Here is a 17,914-nt window from a genome sequence, read left to right as displayed (position 1 = left end):
TCATTTATGGTAAGGCAAATTGAAGAATGTCATAACTTGCACGGTAAAAAGAAATTTTATCTAATTTAGGTACTTAATTTAAGATCTATGCAATCAAACATTTACGAATAAAATTCAATAAATTTATCTAGAATTTTAATTTAAAGTCATATTTTATCTACAATAAACCCATCAACAATAAAAAATTGAATTAATGTTCACTTTGAAATATTTGTCTATAGTTATGGACTAAACATATTTATTTATTTTTTTTATTAATAGAATTGTTGTGAAAAAAAATTAAGAAACATGTTTTATCTTTTGTAATGGAAGCAAAAGGAATTAAAAATAGAGGTATAGGAAGAATAGTAAATTGCACCAATCCAACGTAAGAAAACCAAAGAAATCAGAGGAAAATATTTGTTTTAAATTTGGTTTCTGAACTATACTCTATCTAATCCACATGCTTTCATGGGTTTGGAAAACAAAATCAAATTACGGCTTTAAAGAGAGGAACAAACATATACTAGAACAGATTATGAAAGGAAAAATAAAAGTTAATAAAAATAGAAAAAAGCTAAATATTTTGCTTGTGATTTGTTAATATTTTATTTGGTGAAAGAGAGAATTTTTTAAATGGGTAACGAGGACAATACAAAGTATTTGAAAGAGTGTTCTAAATAAAAATTAATAATTTAAAATTATTAAATGAGTGTATAGAGTAAGTGAATGTTTAAATTAGATTTTAAAATGCAAATAGCCCCACCCAACATTATATTGTGTGCATAAATATAATTTTTTTTCTAAAATAATACTCTAAAAAGAAACCATATCTGATTATAAACAATGAAAAGGATATTAAATACTTTCTTTAAATGCTAAAGAAAGAAAAGAATTATTTGGTTCATGAAAGGAGAGCATATTAAACATTTGCCTTAATAAGTATATGCAATAAATATTATAGGAAAATCAGAAATATAAATAAATTAATATTTTAACCTATTTTACAACATTTTAAATTATTTCATAAAAAATGCAAAAGACATTTTTAGAATCTATATTAATATTTTGAGTGATGATACAGTATATTAATATATAGTAATATTTCATGCAAAAGACATTGTAATATATATATATATATATATATATACTATATATGCAAAAGACATTGTAATAGAATCTATATTAATATTTTAACCTAAAGTCCTATACAAATGGACTATTTATATATCGAACTTGCGTAGGCTAAAAACCAAATAGTATGATTTAATATCAATCAATTAAAAAAATAGAATCATTTAATTCCGTTAAACAATCATTCAGTTCGGCTTATCAAATGAACGATTAAAATTACAATAACATTTTTTTTTTAGTTGTCTACAGCTAATTAACATAAAAAAAAAAGAAATGCTATATTTTTTTTTTCAAACGAAAATATATAAACCAAAATTCAAGTCTAACACTGTAATTGAGGTTTATAAATATTAAAATACTTACAATAAACTAAACACAAGTTGTAAAATTATTACTATTATTACATATAGATTTATTTTTTCAAACTAAATTAAAAATAGAGATTTAATATCAATCAATTGAAAAAATAGAATCATTTAATTCAGTTAACTTACGGGTATTTAGTTCGGTTTATCAAATGAAAGATTAAGTTGCAATGACAACTTTTTTGTGGTTGTCTATAGCTAATTAACGAAAACATATAAAACAAAATTCAAGTCTAACATTGTAATTGAGAGTTATAAATATTAAAATATTTACAATAAACTAAATACAAGATGTAAAATTATTACTATTATTACTTATAGATTTATTTTTCCAAACTAAATTAAAAAATAGAGATCTAATATCAATCAATTGGAAAAATAGAATAATTTAATTCGGTTAACTTACAATTATTCAGTTCGGTTTGTCAAATGAAAGATTAAATTGCGATGACAATTTTTTATTAGTTGTCTATAGCTAATTAACATAAACAAAAAAAAGAAGAAGTGATTTTATTGTTTATTAGAAGAAAACATATAAAACAAAATTAAAGTCTAACATTGTAATTAAGAGTTATAAATATTAAAATATTTACGAGAAACTAAATACAAGATGTAAAATTATTACTGTTATTGCATATTGATTTATTTTTTCAATCTAAATTAAAAAATAAGAATGAATTTTTTGACGAAAACTTTTTTTATATATTCTTTATAAAAATGGAAGATAATCTGAAATTTATAATAATTTGAGAGATATTATAATATGATCATTTCACTAATCTAATCCTAAATTCATCCCAAAAAATGTATAAAACAACATTTGAGCTTCGATCAGTGCTAGTGGGCCTGTTTGAGCGAGCAGAGCAGCGGCGCACACAAACAGACGCACAGAGACGCACATATATTTATATATATTACAGACGCACATATATATAATTATATATATATATATATATATATATATAACCCTCCAAACTTGAACCAACGCGTGTTGAAAATTTCTCATTTCCAATAAACGGAACGTTACTTTTCTCGAGTCTTTACTCATCCATTCTGTGTCTGTTTCAAAGGAGAAGCAGTTCAAAACAATTCTTTCAGGTAACTTTTGCTTGTAGTTGCACTGGGCATTGCTTCATCGGATATTTCTTTTATTCAATTTTATTTATTAAACACAGAGAAATTCTGCAGTATTCAATTTCATATTCTGATTTTTTAATTTCATTAATGTGGTTTGTCTGGATAATCAACCATTCGTTTCATTACAACTTTTTTAAAAAAAAAAATCGAATCATGGAATTTAGCGAAAGGATGTGATGATTCTTGTTTTCCTTTTTTCTTTTAAGCCCTTTTTCTAATTGAGCTGGTGTACTCTTGAAGCTCACCTTTCTAGACAAAGGGGCAGGAAGAGATATCCTTAAGAGGAACATGCATTTTGGTACTTTCCACTCCATGAGGTGTATGCAAAAGATCAGATTTTCTGTGATCCTTCGATGGGTTAAATATCAGAACGATAATTTTCCTTTTATGCATTCCTTTGTGTCTCTAGAATTAGTCGTGGTCCCCGTGTAAAATGTTTATCTATACTTCCAAATGACAAAATTTTTATTTTTCTGGCAACTATATCTGATTAATTGCAGAGGCTAGGTTGATCATGGATAGCTCTGATGATGAAAAGGATGGAGTCTATGGGAATCATATACCAAAAGAACTGAATCATAATTTGCCGTCCAATGGAATGAAATTTGTAGATGAGGTACTCAACGGACAAAGTGAACGTTGTTTGGAAAACTTTCGCATGGATAAGAAGGTATTTTACAAATTGTGTGATATTCTGCAATCGAAAGGTTTACTACGTCACACAAATCGAATCAAGATTGAAGAGCAATTAGCTATATTTATGTTTATTGTCGGTCATAATCTACGGACTCGAGCTGTTCAAGAGTTATTTCGATATTCTGGAGAAACCATTAGCCGCCATTTCAACAATGTTTTAAATGCCATTATGGCAATTTCGTTGGATTTTTTTCAGCCTCCGGGGCCTGATGTTCCCCCAGAAATATCGTTGGATCCTAGACTTTATCCCTATTTTAAGGTAATCCTGTAGTAAAATAGTAATTAAATTTGATTGCTGTCTCTTTTTGTTTATAGACTAAAATAGGTTCTCTTGTTTGGTGAACAAAGTCATATTTTTGTTTTCATTAATAACAATCTTATGCCAGGATTGTGTTGGAGCCGTTGATGGTATACACATTCCAGTTATGGTAGGTGTGGATGAGCAAGGACCTTTCCGTAACAAGAGCGGATTACTTTCACAAAACGTGCTGGCAGCTTGCTCATTTGATTTGAAGTTTCATTATGTCCTGGCTGGTTGGGAAGGCTCAGCTTCAGATTTGCGAGTTCTAAATTCAGCACTCACAAGACGCAATAAATTGCAGGTCCCCGAAGGTATTGTTTATTGTTACATATGACTCACTAAAAGGTTGTTTGCAGATCCAAATTAATTGCATACAAACCTAGAAGTTGAGAAGATCTAGGGTGAAATATATAAAATATTCTGTCTTAAATATATAAGATCTTCTTGTGATTTTAAGAATGGGAATCAAAATCATTTATGTTTTCCTTTAACGCTCGAGTTCTGATTGGCTAAAATCTTTAATAATCCAGGAAAGTATTACCTTGTGGATAACAAGTACGCAAATATGCCAGGCTTCATTGCCCCATATCAAGCTGTTTCCTATCACACAAACCAAACTACCACTGGTTATCATCCACAAGATGCCAAAGAGCTATTTAATCAACGGCATTCATTATTACGGAATGCAACTGATCGTATTTTCGGGGCCTTAAAGGAGCGGTTCCCCATTTTGTTGTCTGCTCCTCCATACCCGTTACAAACACAAGTGAAGTTGGTAGTGGCTGCCTGTGCATTACATAATTACATACAAAGGGAGAAGCCAGATGATTGGCTTTTCAGGATGTATGAACAGGACACTTTATTGCCAATGGCAGAATCCTTGCTCCCATTGGAGGGAGAACAACCAATTGTGCATGTTGACACCCGGGCCCTGGAGTTTGGTTTTCAAACAGAACAACTAGAACTTGCTTCACATTTCCGTGATTCCATTGCAACTGAAATGTGGGATGATTACATCAGTGGTTTAGCATCGTAGATTGTTGATTCGTTATGTTTAGGTTTGAAACCTTTTAAGACCATCGGGTACTTCAAATTTTCTTATGATTTAGGTCTTGATGACATTGATAGCGTACATTGGCATTTTGTTTATAGAAATATAAAGAATATATTGGTACATCATAGTTTTCCTAGAATATTTGTACCGGCAATGGTTGCAAGCATGTGTCTAGGGTTTAACAAGGAAGCATTTCAGTTTTTTCATAGGGGTGTAAATTGGGGGGTTCAGTGGAAAGTAATTCATTCTTGTTTTGGCCTTTCAAAGTAGTTCATTATCCCTTTATCCTTTTTTACTTTTTTTGATAATGAAAAAGTTGTATGTATTAGTTAATTCTCTCTGGTCTATTTCGTTTTCAATCAACAAAGTGGAATTTGGGAGAAGATTTCAGACCAGAACTTTCACAATCTTTTACATTTACAATCTTTTTGTTTTCATTTTAACTAAGATTTGAATAGAAATGAAAATTTCACTTGTTAACACCAATTCTCAGGGGCCGTTTGTTTTTTTGACTTAATTTTAATTAGTTAGGTCATTAAGTCTGTTTGTTTTTTTAACTTAATAAAAATTTTCAGCCATTAAGTCATTAAGTTATTAAGCTAGTTTTTTTAACTTTTTGCTCAATCTAAAAAGTTTGAATGGTATCATTAAAAGATATTCTCTAAAATATCCCAATCTAATTAATTAATTTTCATCCTTACCTAAATAAAATTTAATAACTAGCATTATTACCAATTTCTATATAACTTGTGATAATATGTAGTGGTAGATTATTATTATTTTTATCTTTTCATTTTTTTTTAATTAGTATTATTTATCTTCATAATTTTTTATGAATATTTTTCATATAAAAACATCATAAACTATATAATAAAATTGATTAACATATATAATATAGAATATTAAAAAGTTGTATTCAATTGAATATGATTTATGTTACTCTCTATTTTTTTCCGGCACTTAGTGTATTTACGTTAACTGAATAAGGTCTTTAGTTAATGAATTGGCTACCATGTTGGGACCTAATGTCCAAGTGATAATTTATCATTTCTATTATAATTTGTTTCATTATTTTAGTTGTAATTAACAAATTTGTGATTTGTAAATTTCATATTTAGAAAAAAAATCAAATGATACCTAGTTTTGCTTAAATATTTGGCTAAATAACATATATATATTATGTTAGATCTTATTAAATTTTGTTTGGTTTTTTATGATATAACTTTTTTTTCTTTCTGATTAGGTAGCTGAATTGTGTGAATAATTTGATATAATTAACTATGAAAAATATGAAATATACATTTATCAATGAATTTTTTAAACTTACATTTAAGTTATTTTGGGTAGAAAAGGTGAATGAGTTCACACTACTATTATATTTTCACACAAGTACTAAAATGATGGTTTTGAAAAGAGGGTCCAACTATTTTGTCTCATGGGTTTGGTACCCTGATCGTCGGTCGTTTGTTTTGTAGCGAATGAACCTTTAGATTGCGAATAAAGATATCTAAAATTTCGAAAACAATAGTGTAACTGGTTTACCGGCTGAAGTTGTATCAGCAGTAAAAAAAACACACACAAAAAAGGGAATTTTATGTATAATCATAGTGATCTTGGTTAAGAATTCTCTCAACGGCTAAAGTGTCCAAGCGACAGTTGTCAGTATTATCGTCTTCGTACTGGATAGAAAGCCATAATCAAGTATTGATTCTCTTACGTAGGGCTTTGTTACAAATATTTAGGCATTGTTTGTTTCAACACTTATGGGGTCAATGGCTACAATGAATATTAAGGTTTTGTTCGGCAGAATTGGGGATTTATTTGTGATCAAGTTACATCGTTAAGAGTAATAATTGTCATGGGTTGTTTTGTTTATTCTTTTCCCCGACAATTTTGTTTATTCGGATTTTTTCCTATTACTTCTTTATGTAATTAGCACGTTCCAATTATCTTCAATAGCTGCAACAAAATGTATTTAACATCAAGGTGTTTGTTAATTTCCTCCACGCAATACAAAAATAGAAATCCATTATTTGATTAAGCTTGATACAAAATCTCATTTTCTACTACTTTTATTGTTGCTTTAAAATTCCGGAATCTGAATCGCACTGACTGCAGCAACTGGATTACTTGTCTCCATGGCCGTCTGTTTCTAACCCCAGTCAATTATCCTCTATATAAAACCATGATAAGATAGAAACACTTGTTTCGGTAATAAGAAAGTGATGAGCACAAGTACAGAAAGAATATAAAACTAATGTTATTAATGATTCAATACAATGACATTTGTACAATTTTGCTCTGTTTATATTAATCTTAACTACCTAACTACCCCTAATAATTAACTAACTAGTTACACTCTTTACTAATTACTAATTGTGCTTGTGTGGAATGATCTCAGCAGTTTGATGTTGATCACATCACCTACACTCACAAGCTTGCTGCTGTAGATAATTGATCACGTATAGACAATGTATATGTAACTGCAATAAGCTGACCAATGTGCGCACTCTTAACTTAAATGAGTTATTGTTTTCTAAACTGACCAATGTGTGCGCTCTTAACTTAAATGAGTTATTGTTTTCTCTCAAAATGTATAACTATTTTACTCTGAAGGGTAATCTACCATCTGAATGGTAATCTACCATTATTAATTATAAGCCTGTTTTATTATTCATACAAGAACCGCATATTTAAAAATATCATTATTCGGCTTCAGGTGTTTTTGGTATAACGACCACTGTATACTACTTCTACGACCCAAGCCCTTCGAGAAGACCTAATAGTGCTGTGCAAATTTTTAATACACTGAATATTATAAATTTGTTTATTCGGCCCAAGCCCTTCGCGAAGACGTATTAGTACAGGGAGCTAAGGGCAGTTTGGTTTTAGTTATATATATTATTGGATTAGATAATTTTAGTGTAAAATAATATTTATATCATGTTTGGTATAAAAAATAAAAATAAAGGTAGGATAACAATAATGAGCCCATCACTTAATCCCCAATCCCAAGGGTTAGGGAGCTAAGGGCCGTTTGGTTTTAGTTATATATATTATGGGATTAGATAATTTTAGCGTAAAATAATATTTATATATTGTTTGGTGTTAAAAAAAAAATAAAGGTAGGATAACAATAATGAGCCCATCACTTAATCCCCAATCTCAAGGGGACCCTTGGGATTACATTTTTTAAGATATAACTTTATCCTCAACTATTTATGGAATTAAAAATTATAACATGTTAAATATAAAAAAAAAATTAAAGGAAGATTTTACATTTTTTAATAAATTTACTAATAATTATTGATTTAAGTTAAATTATATTAAATGTCATTTAAAAATAAATAATTATATATCATGATAAATTAATATATAAGACTATTATTAATTACTAGCTAATCTCATGGCATACCAAATACAAGACATGATTATTTATAATCCAACCCACTATTGCACCAAACACAACATAGTATTATAAAAAATTCAGTATTATCCAATTCAATCCTATCTTATCCTATCTAATCCGATCCAATCCAATCCAATCCAATCCAATCCGGCATACCAAACAAGCCCTAATTGTGCACAAATAAAACTAATAATTTTGTGTTGTGCATGATATCTAAGAAGTAAGCCAAACATTTGCCCAAGGATATATATATATATATATATATTTTCCTTTTAGTTAACCTAATGGCAACTAAAATCCCTATCCGGCTATGTTGAATAAGGTTTAAACCTTAAGTATCTTATTTTCAACACAAGAGATTTTATTGTCTTAGTTATATGGCACCCATAACTTCATCAATGTATTGAAAATATTGTATTCATTCTCATTATAAACACTAGTGAGGATGGACATCACCCCGGTCATCATTGACACAGAGAAGTCAACGATCGTTACTTATTTATATTTAATATATATATATTAATCATATTATCTTATCCTTAATATTGCCGTTACTTCCCCGATTATTTATATTGTTCATTTTCAAAGTATAATTTCATACGAATCTACACTGTCCCAATTACTATCACACCAACCTCGATAATGTTTTCTTATCAAAAAAAAGAAAAAAAAGAACCTCGATAATGTTTAATGAAAGTCAAACTCAAAACTCTAATTAGTACTTATACAAATGAAAGGAAATTCGAACATATGTAAGTATTTTTCTCGGGAAAAGGAAAACATTGTTTTAATGTTTCCTCCTGCACGGTAATTAAGTTTTGCTACATCTCATACATTTTGGGGTGGCAATTGAGGATAACATACAAAATTGACCATTGAAGATAATAGAAAAGATTGAAACTAAGATCATCTTCCACTTTATTTATGAAAAGGATAAATGCTATTTCACCTCCCAACTAAAATGATATATTTCCATAAAAATATGAAAACTTCAGTTTATTCCCAAACCATGCTACTTTATATCGCTTGTATTTTTAACAACTAAAAGGGGAAAATCATATTTAAGCACATACCATAATTCAATGTCAGCATGCTTGGCTGTACACGTCAAACCGACCTCATAATATCTTATTCAATTAATGTTCTCTTAAATATTAAAAAAATAAAGTTATTATTGCGTCAATGTTCAAATATTTTATTAACTTATATTTGAAATATATAAGCATCCCTGTCACGTGTTACTTTATCTTCTTCACATAGTTGACTGCTAAGAGAGAAGGTTAGAAACAGAACATAATAAGAATGATCACAGACAAGAGATTTGGGTGCTTGAAATCACGTCAAGTCTAGGCATTGAAGATTGATAGAACGATAAAATAACCATTACTTCTAAAGCACACACCACCCCAAATACCATATTCTGTACTTTAACAATTTAATAATGATAAAAATAACAATATTTGGGAGGTAAATTGAAGTTTTTATATTTTTTAAATTGATGTCATTCTAATTGAGCAGATATGCAATAATTTGTTTCGAGCAAATATTTATTGACCACCCGGTATTTTGCACTTGATAAAAACTACACTAATATATTTTTCTTTTACAACTATCTACTTAAAAAGTTTACATAGGGTATAACTTTTTCATAAATTTGTAATATTTAACATAATATTGACAAAATCACTATTTTATCTTCAAATGTAAAAATACTATTTAACCCCGTTAAATCACCAAAAAAAAAAAAACTTTCATTTTGTAGCTGCTAAGACCAATAATTGCTATAAAATTACCTACATAAACTCATCAAACTCGCTAATTTAAAGATATAAAATCATCAATATAAGCACCCTAACTAATTTATAGTTCATTTATAATATAAATTAAAAATCTTTACTCATATAATCCATCTTGAATAACATATTTTCAACAACAATAATAAATCTTCACCAATAATAAATCACCAATAAAACAGTTATAATTATCCATAATAAATTCAAAATAACCATAAAGCCATTTACGAGAAACTTTAAACATTATACTTTGTTCCCATCAATCAAAAATAACATCATAATATTAGTTATAGAAAACTTAAAGTTTACGGTTTATTCCCATCAATTCAAAATAACATTACGTTCCACTTTTAACGTGAAAGGAAAAATTAATTATTTTATCAATATTCTATTAAATCCTCCAATGATAAAGTAAAAGTGATACAATTATAAATTTTAAGGAGACGGCTCAAAAGAATTTTTTTTTTTTTTAATAACGTACAAACTATTAAGTTATCAATGAATATTTTCCCATTATTTTAACAAAGCTGTGTACACATTCAATTTTATTTTATTTTCACAATTATGCACAGAAATGCAAACCATCATTGGATCTGAATTTTTTTTTTCTTCCCTCTCTTTTTGTTCCACCGTAAAACTAAATATTTAAAGACTTCCCAGTTTCTTTGCTCCAAGGCAACAATTGAATAGATTTAGGAATAAATAAATAAATAGTATCATAACATTGTGCTCTTCTTTTACTAGGCCAATTAGAATTAAGGAAAAATTAGAAACTTATCTGTAAGATATGTACATAGAGACTTGTGCTTTGATTACTGTTTAATTTCTAATTTAAAGTAGGATACAGTGATAATAATTGAAGTGATGTTCAATTAACTTGCTCACCACTTGCTAGACGTCTCTTTTCTTCTTCAACTTGTTCAATCAATGCTTCCAGCTCTGCTTCTGTCAAGCCCTCCAATCGCTTCTGCCAAGCCAGCAATATGCCCAAAAGAATTGTTAGGGAAGCATATAAAACAAGGACGAATTCTAAACTATCTGATTACAGAAGAATCAGAGAACTAAGAAAAAGTCTTCATCTGTACTCCGTAGTGTCAGTCATGAGTTGAAGCTGATTTTCAACAATGTCCAAAGAGATTTGGCATGGTTAAAAACAATATTGACTTCGTGGGTGCAGTGTCAATGATGAATCTAATTTTCCACAATGCCCAAAACAATGTGGCATGGTTAAAACCAATAATGACTTGGCTGTGACATGAGTTTAAGTGTGTTTTAATTTTCAATTCCAGTTTTTCCAAAGATCAAATGAATCTTTGTAGATTCTAGTTCCCACTAAAGCGAAGCAATTCCAAGTTTGATTATTTCCAAGGAAGACAAAAGAAAAGAAGTAGAATCTCTAATACACAAACTACAGGACATACACCATACTATGTAATGTTGTTAACTGCCGCCTAACTGCACATATTTCATCTCACAACTCTATATCCATAAACGCAATAAGCTATTACTTCAACAATTCCAGCTTCAAATCACAGCATCAGAATCAAAGTTTTCAAGTATTGCAAGTTGAAATAAAATTAATCCCAAAGAAGAACTGTAGAATTTACAATGAGCATTGACCATATTTCAAATCAGAACCAGATTTTATATAATGTACTTTATAGGTTAAATAGAAAGACACTGATTATAGGTTAAATAGAAAGACATTGAACCATCAATTTACTAAGATCAATGTACATTATGCTCTTTCTCTGATCATTTCCCTAGAAATTTACACCATAATACACATAAAGACCAAGCAGAAATCAATAACCTGCCTCTTGTGTAATCTGTTCTAACAAGTCTAAATGATTTTCTAGGAAGCAAGGACCAATTATGCTTGAATTTACGCTAAAAAGGATATAGATGAACTAAACCTGCATGACTTTGTCTTCATAGTCCCGTAGTTGTTGAGCATAAGTCATTTCCTTGTTTGAGACTCTAAAGATGTAAGTAGAAACCCATCCAAGTGTAAGGCCTAAAACTACTATCACCTCAACAACATTCCCAGCTTGCAAAGGATCAACTCCAAAAAGCTGCACAGAACATCATAAAGTAAAAGCAATTAGATGAAGAGTAATGAGTGACTCATAGATGCATTTATTTCTTTTTCCTAGCATCATTGAACCATCCTCATCCCCCACCAAAAATAAACCCAATCCTGCCACAGCATAGTGAACAAGATTGGATAAGAATTAAAAACATAATAAATAGTCTCACACAATAACTATGCTTATCCCATTTTCCTTTGTGTCACCAAAACAACTTGTCTGCCATTTTCGAAGTTCACAAGAACAAGATAACTCGGAAAGTAAAGGAAAAAGAAAGGGATGCTAAAGGTAACAGAAATGGGGAAAAAGAATATAAGAGAAGAAATTTGGAGGTACCTCCAGTCCACTTTTTAAGCCATATCCAATGACAGTAACTCCGACTCCAATCAATAAAACATCCTTCCTTGTGTATCCAAAAGGTGTCTGCAGCAGGAAAAGAAGATACAAGTTGGCATTTCAGTCAACAGGTTAAAAATCACAAATAATAACCTCATCTTCAGGAAACTCTTTGAAACATGGATTTAAAGAAGCAAAACATTTCACGTTGAGACATTAATTTTTGTTTAACTAACAAAATTTAGAATATTTTTGATATAAATAAATCTGAAAATGCATTCATCCACACTAAATACAAGCTAACGAGTAAATTTCATAGGACCAATAGAGATGAAAAATGCAATGCTAAGCTCATTAGTTAATAGTTGATCATATGTACCTCTGTTTGATCAGAGGAGTCGCTGCCATTGGAGTTCGAGGAACCGCTACTTCTAGGAATAATAAACCTTGCTCTGTCCGAGATTAGCTTCTTGGATCCTTTTCTTGGAAAAAGAGAAGCTTCTTTTTTGTATAAGCTTTTCGAAATAACTCCTACAAAATAGAATACAAAAAACAGCATAAATAGATAGTGGGATCTCGTATAAAAGAAAAAGATAACTTATTTTGAGATATATTCAAGTTATTCTACCTTATATTAGGAAGGGGCCTCCGAACATACAACCTTAAAATCTTCTTATTATCTATGAATAATTGTGGTTGATGAAAGGCCCATTTGAGACCACTACGCTGTGGCAACATAGCGCAGCAGTCCCATACAAGCCTGAAATTTCATAATAATTTGTCTTATATGTCATATTAGAATATGAATTCCAAAATTCATATAACTGATATGAAGCTGAATTCATCATGCATAAACTATAAGACCAAGGTGCATTTGCAATGTTTTATATATTACAGGTATTACAAAAAATCTTTTGAAGACCAAAACTTGAAGCTAAAACTTGATCTGTTCAATAGTTACCGGGGAAATGAATTAAAGTTCCTTATTGCATGTCACAACTTTGATCCTCGAATTGGAATTCAGACAACAAGGTTGCATGAATATCAAAGAGAATAATGCTAATAATAGTCATGAGTCTGGGAAAATACTGAAAAGCTTGTGCATACAACATGACCTCTTACACTTTCTCAAATCTTATCTTAGATATAGTATATGGCTATATCTCTAAAGAGAGAAGTAATCTGCTAATCAATAATCATTGCCGCAAAACTAAAGATTTACAAACGAAAAGGGTAAAAAAGAAAAGAAACAACCAGTGAAAACAAAGTTACTAGTTCACAAACTCCAATTGAAGATGCAATACATCATTATGAAGATTTCTAAAGCATTACATAAGGAACATCACAATAACAGAGAATTTCCAAGCTGCTAAATTAACAGCCTCCTTTCATAACTTATCTGAACCGGGGGGGGGGGGGGGGGTTTAAACAACAGACAAAGTAATTGAATTGCACGATTAAGAATAGATTGGACTAATTCTAAACAAAGAAATTCAATATTCCATGGCTAGACTAAGAAAATTAGAGGGATTACTGCAGAAAAGAAGATTATATAGTAAAAATATAAAAATAAAAATAAAATAAAAAGGAATGTCATATACAGCAGGAAACAAGAAACTAAGTTTTCACAGACAATGAAGAGAAATGAAATTGCATTGACGATTTTTGAAACTCAAGGAACATATAAGTTCCTTTTACAGGAATCAGTAGCATGGAAAAAACCTCTGAACCACCTGCAGACCATTGTTTCGACAAGAAAGGCTTGATATGTTTAGGCTTTCACAGATCTGTCTTCTGATCTTAGATTCAAGTAAACATAGGGCTCATCTTTATATATACTGATGACTGTTTTAGAACTGATATTTTGAATTATTAACCACGCTTCTCTCTGTTGTGTGATTGTTCAGGAAGCTCAAAGCAAATAAGGAAGGCCCCAAAGTATCTAAGCTAACAGAATCTACCACTTTCCTGAAACTAAAAAAAGTCTCCATAGCCTATCAGTGATGATTTAAGTACAGGAAAGGACAAGCAAAAAGGCTTATTCTAATTGCATTGGTAGAGGATAGTTCTTTTGTACAAGAGAGACAAAAAAACTGATGTGTAGCCGCAGGATAGATAGATACTGATAGTCTATATCTGTCTGTGGGTCTATCCGTCTCTGCGTGCATCCATGCTAGTGCGTGCATAAAACAAAACATAATAGCATTTAAGTTACAATCATAGAGATAAAATCGACAAACTTTAAATAACACCATGCGGCAACAAAGACAACACCTATTACAGGTGTATAAAGAATAAATTAACAGGGAATAATAGAATAGTCAACAGTTGTAAAAATATGCAAATGATGCTGTCAACGAGCTTAAAAGATCCAAACAGCCAGCTTGCAATCCAAGGTGTTTCTAGTTAACACCTATTACAAATGATTGGTCTGATCACTCTCATTGAAATGAACAATTCAAGGGGTTTCTAGTTAACAATAAAAGCATTCGTGGAAGAGGGAAAACCAATTGTTTTGGCTCCACTTTTATAGGATCAGGATTTCTCTCACAAATTGAGTTTGTCCTCAGCAAAATTTCAGTGATCGGTGATTAATAGATAAAAGTGTAAGAATAGTTAAATCTCAATCATACATTAACAGCATCTTTAAAAGTTAAGGAGAGATCCATCATGCGAGGATATTTTTATTCTCCTATCACAATCGTTCCAAGTAAACACATGCACTTTTGGAAAGAGTAAAATAAAATAAAATAAAGAAAACACAGAAAAATAAAACTGACCTCTCATATGCAGCAAAAGTGGAAGAGCGGAAACACCATCAAAAGAATTCGCCCCGTATTTGTAAAAGCTGCCGCAGTTTCGAAGCGAAGCCATCCCTGCAGCTTGCGTTTGATCGATAAAACACATGACAAGAAGAAACAAATATTAGGTAAGAGTAAGAGAAAATGAGAATTTAATAAAAAAAAAAGTGGTTTATTTAATTATTATTAATGCAACGAAGGTGCCTGTCTAAGTTCAGTTCGATCGACTGAACTTGTGAAAACCAAGTATATTAAAGGAGAATAGAATAGTAACAGTACCGGGACTGGATGAGAAAGCAGTGGCTGGTTTGGTGGGTTGGCAGGCACGTTTGGGATATCCTAAACGTCTAACAGAACTGGACTACTGGAGGTTATACACGTGCATTACACGTGCTCTCGTAATGTAGCTAACAAGATTTTTTTTAATTCTTTTTTTAATTTTTCAGAATACTTTTATTTTTTTGATAAATTTTCACTGGCAAAATCCGGGTCTGGTTATCGTAATGCTTGGACCCGACCAACATGTAATTTTTAAACACTCGAGCCGGTCAAAATTTTAATTCGAGTTTTTGTATCCGGATTTTGTACTTTTTTTAATATTACACATATATTTTTTTAAAATTTTTTTTGTAATTTATAATTTTCAAATTTATTTCAATAAAATTGGACATAAAAATATAAACTTTAAATGGTTAAAATTTTACATATATGTAATAGATGAGTCAAATAAATATAGATATTATATATTTTATAATAATTTTTAATAAAATGTAGGTTCCATGCCGGATTCCGAGTTTATCAAGTGATGCTCATGACCAACCCGACTTCATTACCCAGCCCACATCAGTCGGGTCCAATCGGGGTTTGGACCAGGTGGGTATCTTTGCCACCCCTAATTTTCAAGTACTATTTTCAACCCTCAGTTCATAGATGAATATCGAGTGGTGTGAAGGCAAAGAAGGAACCAAAAACACTATGGTTCAATCCAATTTGGTAATATTTCAGTTTAATTATAATATTTAAAAAAATAAATCAATCTGATTTTGTTTAGTTTTAACATTTAAAAAAAATCTATTGGTTTAGTTTCTAAAAAAATCAATATTTTTATTTGAGTATTCGGTTCATTGTACCAAACCAAAAATCTAACCAAACTAAGAAAATTTGGCTATTGCCTATCGGCAAATGTTTAATCAGAAAAAATAAAAAAAGAACCAAATCTATATTAATTTGCTTGAGTCTATTCTCATTTATAAGTAATTAAACCGGATTTTATTGAACTCAATTTAATAAAGATTTCACTGAAATGAATTGAATCAAAATATATCCACTTCTAGATAAAGATACTAGGTTCTCCTGATAATATTAATGTTTTTTTTAAAACAAGAGTAGAGAAAATATTATGAAACGATAAGCCCAAACTCTGAGTGTTTCATCTAACCTAATTAGAAAAAATTATCAAAAAGGATTTTGTCAAAATTTCAACAGAGTTTCTTTTATATTTTTGATGTTTCCAAATGTAAGCACTCCCGAAATAATTCAACATTTAACCAACTTTACTGATCAACCTCCTGAATCATGATACCACACATTATAATAAATAATATACTTACAAGATCTTTGTTGCACGCTTTCTAATGCTATTGGTGTCAATGTGCAAGTATATACAACAAGTAATGTAATGATGAATATTCAAGATCGTCTTCACATGGATTGTTGTTATGGGAATTACTACAACAATTTTATCAGTGCAATTTTTATTCTAAATTAAAATTAAAACAAATTATTTAAACTAATGAAATAATTAAAATAAAAATGCAATAAAGTAATCTGCCACAACAAATACGAGAATGTAACAAATGAGAATGGAGTAGTTGAGTGATTAAATCAACTTAATGGTTTTGACTATTTTTCTAATGTTTGCCTTGGTTGCTACAACATCTGTTACAGCACTGGAAAGAATCCTTATGTATCCTCAGTTGTCGTATGTTGAATATCTTATATCTAAATGTAACTTAATAGTGACCAATTGTTATGCTAATATAAGATATAATATTACACGTTTTAGATTCTAATTACCCTACAAGGTGAATCCCTATATCTAGTTCATCACTACTTTTAGATAAAGTATGGCCATTTTCGAATCAAGTTAAACCCAACTGAGGAAACCAAATTTAAAACCAAGTATTACTTTGATATGTTCCACTAAGACAGGCCTTTTTGAGGTTCTTTCTTAGCTAGTATCAATAAATGGGCGGTCAGCCGAAATAATGAATTAAAATGAATACTATCAAAACAATGTGCTATAGCAAGCATGCATCAACACATAATATTAGTCAATTAACCATCAAGTTTGTTCATCATTCAACCATAAACAAATTTAGTTCATAATTTGAGATAAAACAAGAAGAAAAATAGTTTCAGCTATCAAACAATTTATCATAATGAGATAGAAACAAGAGAACAAGAAATAAAAGTGAGATTCGCTTGATGTTCTTCTCAAATTCCTTAGTTGCAGCCCCAATTCTCTCTTGATATTTTTTTTCTCTTGTTTTGTTTCTCTATTTTTTTTTTCTCTAATGACAGCTTCCGCCTTTTCTTCTTTGCGTGTGTGCTCTTTTTATATCTTAGAATTATGGCAATCGGAAGTCTAGGACGCGCAACTTTTAGTTTAGGAAACTCTAGATTGCAATCTTCAAAGTATCTGGCGCGAAATCTTCAATGACACATCCTCCAAGATTGCTACAGCAAATATGCTACAGCAATGGTGCTACAACAATGGTGCTATAGCAACAACTTTAGCATTTGTATTGTTCCAAACT

The 17,914-nt window shown here is 30.2% G+C and overlaps 2 protein-coding genes across 8 annotated transcripts; one reads left to right on the top strand and one right to left on the bottom strand.

The window, feature by feature from the left end:
• Window positions 1-2,419: 2,419 nt before the first annotated feature.
• LOC102627609 (hypothetical protein) lies at window positions 2,420-4,786 on the top strand. 5 transcript variants are annotated; one of them, XM_025092439.2, is made up of 6 exons: window positions 2,436-2,576; window positions 2,856-2,913; window positions 3,116-3,285; window positions 3,508-3,570; window positions 3,698-3,923; window positions 4,143-4,786. In XM_025092439.2, the coding sequence occupies exons 2-6, from the start codon at window positions 2,904-2,906 to the stop codon at window positions 4,646-4,648; spliced, it is 975 nt and encodes a 324-aa protein (XP_024948207.1). In that variant the 5' UTR covers window positions 2,436-2,576; window positions 2,856-2,903; the 3' UTR covers window positions 4,649-4,786. The 5 variants fall into 5 exon arrangements, with proteins under 5 accessions (XP_006490791.1, XP_024948207.1, XP_024948205.1 ...); XM_025092437.2 differs by having other exon boundaries at window positions 3,116-3,570; XM_006490727.4 differs by having other exon boundaries at window positions 2,856-2,932; window positions 3,116-3,570.
• Window positions 4,787-10,550: 5,764 nt separating this feature from the next.
• LOC102628487 (hypothetical protein) lies at window positions 10,551-15,496 on the bottom strand. 3 transcript variants are annotated; one of them, XM_006490733.4, is made up of 6 exons: window positions 15,375-15,496; window positions 15,075-15,170; window positions 12,674-12,825; window positions 12,295-12,381; window positions 11,785-11,943; window positions 10,551-10,835 (listed from the first exon to the last, which is right to left on the bottom strand). In XM_006490733.4, the coding sequence occupies exons 2-6, from the start codon at window positions 15,166-15,168 to the stop codon at window positions 10,737-10,739; spliced, it is 591 nt and encodes a 196-aa protein (XP_006490796.1). In that variant the 5' UTR covers window positions 15,169-15,170; window positions 15,375-15,496; the 3' UTR covers window positions 10,551-10,736. The 3 variants fall into 3 exon arrangements, with proteins under 3 accessions (XP_006490796.1, XP_006490797.1, XP_006490793.1); XM_006490734.4 differs by having other exon boundaries at window positions 15,075-15,176; window positions 15,375-15,431; XM_006490730.4 differs by lacking the exon at window positions 15,375-15,496 and having other exon boundaries at window positions 15,075-15,341.
• Window positions 15,497-17,914: the final 2,418 nt, after the last annotated feature.

Source organism: Citrus sinensis, chromosome 1 (genome assembly GCF_022201045.2).
Source record: "Citrus sinensis cultivar Valencia sweet orange chromosome 1, DVS_A1.0, whole genome shotgun sequence".
NCBI lineage: Eukaryota > Viridiplantae > Streptophyta > Magnoliopsida > Sapindales > Rutaceae > Citrus > Citrus sinensis.
This window is presented reverse-complemented; position numbering and strand designations above follow the sequence as displayed.